At 47.7% G+C, this 9,484-nt stretch overlaps 1 protein-coding gene across 1 annotated transcript; it reads right to left on the bottom strand.

Moving 5' to 3' along the window:
• Positions 1-2,877: 2,877 nt before the first annotated feature.
• Positions 2,878-7,000, bottom strand: LOC109759858 (uncharacterized). Its single transcript, XM_020318696.4, has 2 exons — positions 5,403-7,000; positions 2,878-5,056 (listed from the first exon to the last, which is right to left on the bottom strand). The coding sequence occupies exons 1-2, from the start codon at positions 6,444-6,446 to the stop codon at positions 2,975-2,977; spliced, it is 3,126 nt and encodes a 1,041-aa protein (XP_020174285.1). The 5' UTR covers positions 6,447-7,000; the 3' UTR covers positions 2,878-2,974.
• Between the last annotated feature and the right edge of the window lie 2,484 nt (positions 7,001-9,484).

Here is a 9,484-nt window from a genome sequence, read left to right as displayed (position 1 = left end):
CCTTCATATCAGTATCACCGATGAGAACATTAGCGGACTTGCCGCTCTTCTCATGTTCACGCTCCTCAAAGCGGTTTGGACACTTCGGAGCCCAGTGATTAGGATCACCGCAGACATGGCAAAGTCCCTTCCCCTTCTTATGAGAATTCTTCTTGAAGTTGGTAGAATATGATGGCTTGTTCTTTGTATCAAACTTGCCTTTGCCCTGAGGTTTGTTCTTGTTGTTTTTGAACTTATTGGGCTAGAAGCTCTTCTTCTGTACCATGTGGGCACTAGAAGCTCCCTCAGCAACTCGAGCACGTGTGTCTTTTGCTCTCGCCTTCTCTTCAACATCAAGAGTACCAATGAGATGCGAAACGGAAAACTCCCGTCTCTTGTGTTTCAGGGAAGTAACAAAATTGTTCCATGAAGGTGGAAGCTTGGCAATGATGCCTCCGACAACAAATTTGCCCGGCAACACACACTTGAAGTACTCAAGTTCTTTTGCGAGCGACTGTATCTCATGAGCCTGCTGTACAACAGAGTGCTCATCAGTCATCTTGTAGTCATAGATGCTCCATGACGTACAACTCGCTGCCAGCGTCCAAGGCACCAAACTTGGCCTCGAGCGCAGCCCACATGTCCTTGCCGTTGTCAAACGACGTATACGAATCCACAATGAAATCATCAAGAACACTTAGAAGGGCGCCTTTAAAGAGAGTATCGATCTTCGCAAAAGCTTCCAGCTGTGCAGGATTAAGATCGCCCTCAGGCTTGCCCTTAGTGGCGTCATAGCAGCACATAGTCTGAAACCAGTAGACTGCTCTCGTACGCCACCTCTTATATTGCACCCCCCTTAAAGGCAGGCGGCTTCAAATGCGCAGCAAAACCACTCGGAGTAAATTGCCTATAGTCAGGTTTTTGGATTGATGAATATATGAGCAAATTACTGAGATTTAATCCGAATAAACAGAAGATAAATCATGACAGCACTAGCAGAGATTAAATTAATCATGCGAACTAGCATAGTAGACAAATAGATCACATCTAGGGCACATACTAGAAACATGAATTCTACCACGATCTCGAACAAGAAGGATAGAATCACATACGGTGCAGCAGCAGCACCGCCGGCGTCGATGTTGTCGCCCATGTCGTTGAGGATGAGGTTGCCGAGGTTGGGGAAGAAGTCATCGCTGCCAGTAGTCACGTGAGTGTGCTCCCCAAAAACATGATCGCCCCTCTCCCGTACAGGATCACGAGAGGCGGGGTTCCGGAGGCCTGCTGTCCCTTCTTGCGGTGCACGCCGGAAGGAGGGATGGAGAAGACTTGTGTGGCTGCGCAATGCTCTGGAACGGTGGTGTGAAACCATACGATACGGCGACGGCTAGGGTAGACGTCTGCCTGACTATATAATGCGGGCCGGGTAGGTCGTGGAAAAACCCACGTCCAAGTACAGCCCCACAATCCAAAAGGATCGGAAACGGCTGAGTAATTAACGCGTCCATTAGTTATTAATTAATGACTTATAAATTTTTCCCGAGCAGCAAAAATATAGATAACGTGCATAGCTCTGTCCTCGGTTTGGCTCATTCCCGCAACCCGCGGCGCGTCGTGATGAGGCGTGGCGTGGCGAGGAGGAGCGCACATGTAGGTCTCATCTTCTCATGCTCATACAAGTGGTAGAAGGGCTCACCTTATAAAGAGGTGCAACTCTCTCTCAACTTATGGGGTGGGACTAAACTTTAATCTCACTCACACCACTCACATGTGTGCATGAATGGACCAAGAGAATTTCAGAATTTTAGTTGGGCTTTGGGCCAAAAGCCCACTAGTAGATTCCTACAGTGCCAGGACCTCGCGGAGTACGTCAGACCGGTGAGATGCGCCGGTCCACGCACGGCGGCCGAGGGCTCTTTGCAATGAAGAGCCTTGAGGCGGGGGTCACTCTGATGACTGCGAAGGCGGTGGCCACCGGGAGGGGGTTGATCCCGAATGCGGCAGACAACGACGAGTCGAGGACGTGGTGGAGGAATGGACCAGAGCTCCAGGGCCAGCTCCAGCGGCTGTTCCACCTCCAAGACGCGGGCGTCGACCAAGTCTTCATCGACGCGCTCCCCATCTTCGTCTACCGCGCCATTCTCGGCGCCGGCCACCGCAAGTGACGCGGTGACTCCTTCGACTGCGTCGTGTGCCTGTGCGAGACCGCCATGGACGACGCGCTCCGGCTGCTGCCCACCATCGGCCACACCTTCCATGTGCCCTGCATCGACGCCTGGCCGATGGCTGCGCCGACACGGCCACGGAAGCGCCCGGTATAAGGGATGACAATGAGAATGAGGCGTCCCCGAAGGCAGAGGAGGTCGTCTAAGGTGAAGCTTGGGAAGCTCCGGTGCATAGACGACAAATGGCGGTTCAGGCCATATCGCCGCATGACAAGTGTTCAACGAATGCAGAAACCAAAAGTAAGTTTTACTCCATTATACATAGGGAATCAGCTCGGTCCGGCCAAAATTTAGTGGAGTAAATATACTTTATTAAAGTTTACTCCGCCGTTTACTCTATTTTTTAAGGGATTGGCTAGAGATGCTCTAATAGACTCAAAAACTGTACTAGGCAATGCTTCTCTTACAAGATTATAAGGAACTTCGGTAGAAGACCACAGTCCATTAACACAATAGACTTGACTGCTTTGGTCTTTGGACTGTGGACATGTACTGAACGTGGCAACTTACTTCTGTTAATTTGTTCGGTGGGGCTGATGTGGATATGGATAATTGCTCAGACTATTTAAGCAGAACTATCCGTGGACAGTGCGACAGTATGAGCTTTCATGATCTTCTCTCTTTCTGTAGGAAAACAAGTCGTGTACTGGAAAAAGGAACGCCTATCAAAATATTGATGAATAAGCTCTTATCTGAACGTGGATATATGTTTCTCTTTTCAAAACAAAGATTATATGTATGTTTCAATTTCTGAAGTTTGCAGCATAATGCTACTTGTTTCTCCTGCTACTGCTGGCTGCTTTTGTGCCTTCAGAAACGCAGACCTCCACAGAAGCAATTAGACTCGTCTCCAGATCATGCCCTCTCACCGCCGATCTCACTTTCCTCAAAATATGCTGCTTCATCACTGCTCTCTCAGCAGACTGGATATTCTCGCACATGTTCAATCCGTGGATATATCTTGACACTGACCCGCTGAAAGACCCACCTGCTTTCTCAAGGGAAACAAGTTTCTCGATGACTTGGGAAGAGAGCATTCTTTGTATGCAGGGTTTGGTTCCGACCGCCGCAATGTCCACCAGAAGTTGCACCGTGAGATCCTTTGTCTTGACGCACTTACGGTCGAGCAGATTGACCAATTTTTCTATAGTCCCTAGTTGTAAAAACCTCTGCAAGACTAATGATCCTCCCTTTGCATACACAATCTGATGGAGAGCATGGTATGCTGAATCCTGGAGGTCATTGGTAGAGGACTGCATCATGGCAATGAGCTCGTGCACAATATTAAGCTCCAAGAACCTACGGATGTATGGCTCTGCTCCGGTGCAGGCCAATTTCATTACCAGAAAGGCAGTCTGAGACCTCACTTGGTTGTTTTCGGGTTCTCTGCGCTGCAGCAGAAATGCCAACCTATCACACAGATTGCTTCCCAAAAGAAGATCTTGCACCCTAGGATCGTTAGCCCTCTCAGCAAGAGGTAATAAACCTTGGATAGCTTCAATGATACCTTTGCTGTCTGTCTGTAGAATCCTGTGAAGAAGCACCTCAAAATATTGAGGCTTCGGTGATGAGGCTACATTTTGGTCAGATAAAACAAACCTCTCCAAGGCAAGCCGAGCATGCCATGGCAAATGAATCAACAGTCCAGGCCCCATGCACTCTTTAAGTGGTGCACCAAGCTCGCAGAAAGTTTTCAGCATGATAATTGCATGGTGCTGTGAGATCTCAGAACCGCAACCTAAAAGTACAAGGAGCTTCTTGTCAACTCCTGCTTCGATCATTATCTCGACAGCCTTTAAATTTCCCACTTTTATCAGTGATGCTAGAGTTGTGAACACAATTTCATGCCACTCCTCATTTTCTGGAGACAGTAGTTCTGCAATTCTGTCCATGGGAATGCTTGCCAAAATTTCGTCGGCAGTTTTGGCACTAACATGCTCAGATACCTTGGCAAGAACAGCAGAAACGTTGGCTAGAGATGAAGAATCCTCATAGCCACGAAGAACACAAATTAATTTATTAACAGAACCTGCTGTTTCAATAGATTGGGCGAGATTTGCATAGTCTCCTTGGAAAAAGACGACTGTAATAGCTTTGGTGACAGCAACGATAAGAGCTTGTGACCCAACAGAAATTAGCTCCGCTATTCGAGGTCCAAGCAGTTTGCTAAAGCCAAGTCTGCTAGCCTCAAATTCAGATATTGATTTGCATGCCATGAGAGCTTGGGTGGTGCTTCCCAGTAAAATTTCAATCTCCATGAACTCTAGCAAAGAAAAGAATGATCTCATCTTCTGCTCAGCTGGCCCTTTCACGGTCTCTTTGCCAAAAATAAAAAGCCAAGGAGCCACCAATGCAGCATACTCAGGAAATGAATCAGTCAGAAGAGTATGAGCAGCATCATTTGCTTTGTTCTCAAGGTAGAGAGAAACCATGTCATGCATATGATACATCGACTGGTATTCCAGTTTGATGACAAGTGAGCCTTCTACTAGTTTTGAAACTACAATAGGGAATAAACTGTCCTGCACAAGTGCTGACCAGACGGATTCAAGGCATGCCTCTGGAACAGGTTCTTCCCATGAAATAGCTGCGAGAACCATGAAAAACCTTTGTGAATTTTCAGGCATTGCTTCCAAGCTGAACTCAAAAGATCCAAATATGGTCAAGGTGGTCTCAACTTCTTTCTCGTTCACATATGAAACTGGACCTGGTGCACAAGTTGCATATGTGGAAAGGTTGGATATTGCTTTCTCCCATTTTTCCATTCTGGTCTCCTTCCTTAGGGCCTTACCCAAGACAGCAACTGTTAGGGGATGGTGCCCACAACTGTCCAGCAAGTCGTCTGCAACAGTCTGTAAAGTATCGAAAGGTAACCATCCAGGAACACATAAAAATAGTTTGTAGCAATTATAATTTCTAGATTGAGTATATCTTGCGTGGCAAAAATAAGCACAATTAATCCCTCTAAGTAGATTCGCATGAATATAAGTATTTGTTGTTTGACTGGTCGTTGATACAATAAGTCAATCTTGAAACTCAGAAGATGAGCATATGAAAGAAAGGGATGAGACCTAGACTGCAGGATACCTCATGAAGGGAAGCGAACATTTTATAAATTAAATTTAACATAGAAAACTAAGAGGCATGGCAATATCGATAAATTCACTAAAGAATTATAAGGAAAATAACAAAGCATACCGGAAGCTCTTCAGCACTAAGCAGACTATGATAGAGAAGAATGCCCTTGCTGATTTTCTTGATGTCATCTTTGGATATTTCTACCTTTTCAGCCTCTGCTATCTCATAAACAGCTTCATCCCTTGTTGTCACAAGATACCGGCAATCATTATCATATAGCTTGGTGAAGCGATCAACTATGTCTTGCTCCCAGACGTCATCGAGGAGTATTAACATACTCTTTCCAACCAACACGGTCTGAAGCAAGCAACATACATCTTCAAGATCTTTGCTCGTGCCCTCGTTGACAGTCATGGAACCAACCTGCACTAGCAATTTGCTTATCTTCCTAACAAGACGTTTATGGTACTCAGTTCTGCTTCCATTACAAGCTGCTCTACTGCACCACCGGCCAAAACTAACCTCAATTGCGCCATCCACAAAATTACCAGGCGGCTGAGAAGCAATTTGTTGAGCGAGGCACGACTTGCCAATACCAGATAATCCAACAATCAGGACAACTCGATGACCATCATCTCTCTCCAAAATGTCCCTAACATAGTCACACTTCTCTGACACTGGATAGCCCTGCTCAGACTTGACTCTGACCAACGATGGTGTACCCTTAGCAGTAGACGCTATAGCATTGCCGACGTTATCTGTCAACCTCTGCAATTCCAGCCACCAGTTGAGGTCATCTCTGATCAGCTGAATGTACTTCATGAGGGGGTCTCCCACCACCGAGCTCCAAACCACCCTAGCCAAGCCCTTCCCTTTCCCTTTCTTCAAGGCTCGCCTCGCCTTGATGATATTGGCACGCAGCTGATCCATGAGCCTGCTCAAGCTCTCAAACTGACGCTCCAGCTGCGGGCCGTGCATCTTGTGCGCGTGCTTCTGCTTAGCCTGCTGCACCAACACCTCAAGGTCCGACACGAAATCCTCGAGCACCTGGAGCCTCCTCGGAGCCTCAGCGGCGTCCGCGGCCGCCTGCTCCAGCGCTCCCACCGCGGACAACATTGCAGACACCAGCTGCGCGGCCGAGGCGATTGTTTGCACGACGTCCATGGCTTCGCCTCAGGACACCAAAACAACTCCTGATAGAGTCGAATCACCACACCGACGAAGCCTTTTCTTGCAAGAATTCAAGAATCAGTTCCCTGCTGTCGCAATTCCACAAACAAATGGCATGCATGCTCCCGGTCGCAGGTACGGGTAGCAAAATCCCCCTTTCTATCAATCTGGGTATCAGACCTACCGATCATCCGCTTCAACCCAGAAATCACCCGTCCCAGGCCAAACCCCAAACATCAATCGGAAATTCCAAAACCGCAGCACGAATCAAGTGGTGACAAAACACGTGTGAAGTGCAGCAACCAAGAGCACAAGGTCGGAACGAACTTACTTATCAGTGGCAAACCGATAAGTGGGGAGCGGTCCGAGAAATCCGGGAGCGTCGACAGAGTTATGAGGCAAAGGGTTTCAGACTTGGCAGCAATGATGATGAATTGATGATGGGATGGAGTTGGTGAGCTCGGCAGCTTCCGAAGGAGGCGTTCTTCTTCCGGTGCGCCTTCGCCGAAATAAGTCAACAATGGCAGGTGTGGATGGGTTCTTCTTCTGAGGAAGATGCCAACGCAACGCAACGCAACAAAAACTGCTGTGGGGACGGGTGAAAGCCAACCTGCTGTGTGTTTTCCGCTTCTTCTTTTTTGAAGGGAGCAGATAAATAACAGAGAAGTAAATTAACAAAAAAACTAACAAGAATGTAGGTGGAATTTGTTGCATTTTTTAGACAACCATATGCGGGTCAATATATATCAACGTAGCACCAAGCGCGAAGTGAGTCTAGCTCACATGATTAGAGCAACTCCAACGCGCCGACGTAAACAAATGCACGTTTTGTCCTTTTTTCGTTCGTTTGGGTGGGCGTTTTGGACGACGTCGGCCCCATTCGTGTTTGGCTGGTCTGTGCCGCCAACGCGTCGCATTTTCGTCCGCATGGTCGGCATGTGGCTAGATGTTTGCACAATTATTTGCATAGATATCTACATTGCCCAAAGTTTAAATCACATAATTCACAACCAAATAAAAATCCCATAGTCTTATAAACAAATAAAATCTTATAGTTCATAACCAAATGAAATATAAATTGCCACAAATACATCTAAAGAAAAGGAGCCGATACATCTAATGATTGCCAAGGTGAGTCTACATATGCTCAACCAAATCATCTTGAAGTTGAGTGTGAGTTGCGCAATCGGGCATTTCATGATGAAATTGGATGAACTGTGCAAGCGCTGCCGCTCCTCCATGTGCAGGCACAACATTGAAACTCCTGGTCGAAGATTTCATCCTCACGCTTATCATCTACGATCATGTTGTGTATTATCACACAAGCAGTCACCATCTCCCACAATTTCTTGGTGCTCCAAATTCTAGCAGGATATCAAATGATGCCCCATCGAGATTGAAGCACACCAATGCCACGCTCCATATCCTTCCTAGCACTCCCTTGTGCTTGGGCAAATCTCTGCCTCTTCTCTCCTACCAGGTTGGGGATTGTCTTCACAAGAGTTCTCCACTGAGGATAGATACCACCAGCAAGGTAGTATCACTTGTTGTAGTGGTGGTCATTGATCTCAACGTTGACCTCTGGGCAATTTCCTTCTGCAAGCCTTTAGAACACCAAAGAACATTGAAGCACGTTGATGTCATTGTGAGAGCCAGCCATGCCCAAAAAAGAATGTCAAATCCAAAGATCTTGTGAAGCCACGACCTCAAGTATGACAGTGCAAGCTTTGGCATGCCCCCCTATACTGCCCATGCCAAGCAGACTGACAGTTCTTACACTTCCAATGCATACAATCTATACTACCAACAACCAGGTTGTATCTGCAGCATTTGACTCTCTCAGGTACTTCGGGCCAAATGCTGCTACCACAGCCTTACAAAACTTGTACATTGATGCAAGGCATGTGGACTCACTCATGCGGACATACTCATCAACAATATCACCGGGTATTCCGTATGCAAGTATTCGAATAGCTGCAATGCATTTCTCATAAGAGGAGAAGCCAACCTTTCCAAGGGTGTCCTCCTTCATAAGTAATAATCATCATATGCCATTAGCCCTCTCGAATACGATTGAACACATGTTTAGCCATCCGGAAGCGGTGCGAGAATAGCTTGGGTTTGTAGAGTCGGGACGTGCACTGAAAGTAGACAAACCAGTGTAGGCAATGGCCGCTCTCTCTGTTGCGATTTAATGGGAGCATGGCCCGGGATCGAGCCCCTAAACAATGGCCGCTGCCTAGCAATGTGGTCTTTGATGACCAAAGTAGCAACCACAAATTCCTCATCGTCCGATGACAAATCGTCTGAATCACAAATGAAGTTGTTGAAAAAGAACTCATCTTCACTATCTATTTGTACATTGTAGGTGAAACGTTGGACACCTTGTGGGCATGGTGGAAGAAGCCAGCCGGTGAAGAGCCCTGTGCCTCTCCTAGGCCTGGTAGCGTACCTGTCAATGTGGAGGCAACCATGGAGTGAGGCCACCGGGCATGGAGGGATGCCGGCGGCAACAAAGTGTTGGAGATCGTTGCAGAAATTAAAAAAATTCTACGCATCACCAAGATCAATCTATGGAGAGACTAGCAACGAGAGAGAGGGGAGTGCATCTTCATACCCTTGAAGATCGCGACACGGAAGCGTTACAAGAATGTGGATGAAGGAGTCGTACTCGTAGTGATTCAGATCGTGGTTGATTCTGATCTAAGCGCCGAACAACGGCGCCTCCGCGTTCAACACACGTGCAGCCCGGTGACGTCTCCCACGCCTTGATCCAGCAAGGAGAGAGGGAGAGGTTGGGGAAGACAACTCCAGCAGCAGCACAACGGCATGGTGGTGTTGGAGCAGCGTGGTACTCCGGCAGGGCTTCGCCAAGCGCCGCGGGAGGAGGAGGTGTTGGAGGGGGGACGGCTGCGCCTTGGATGTGGTGCGGCTGCCCTCCCACCTCCCCTCTATTTATAGGGGAAAGGGAGAGGGGGGCCGGCCCCCTCCAGATGGATCTAGAGGGGGGCGGCGGCCAAGGGGGAAGGCTT

This window comes from Aegilops tauschii, chromosome 6, assembly GCF_002575655.3.
Source record: "Aegilops tauschii subsp. strangulata cultivar AL8/78 chromosome 6, Aet v6.0, whole genome shotgun sequence".
NCBI classification, from domain to species: Eukaryota; Viridiplantae; Streptophyta; class Magnoliopsida; order Poales; family Poaceae; genus Aegilops; species Aegilops tauschii.
The sequence above is the reverse complement of the archived record's forward strand: the minus strand, read 5'-3'. Positions and strand labels throughout refer to the sequence as shown.

Coding starts and splice junctions, on each gene's coding strand:
- LOC109759858 (XM_020318696.4), bottom strand. CDS start 6,446: ATGGACGTCGTGCAAACAATCGCCTCGGCCGCGCAGCTGGTGTCTGCA. Junction 5,057..5,402: donor TTAGTGCTGAAGAGCTTCCG/GTATGCTTTGTT, acceptor GATACTTTACAG/ACTGTTGCAGACGACTTGCT.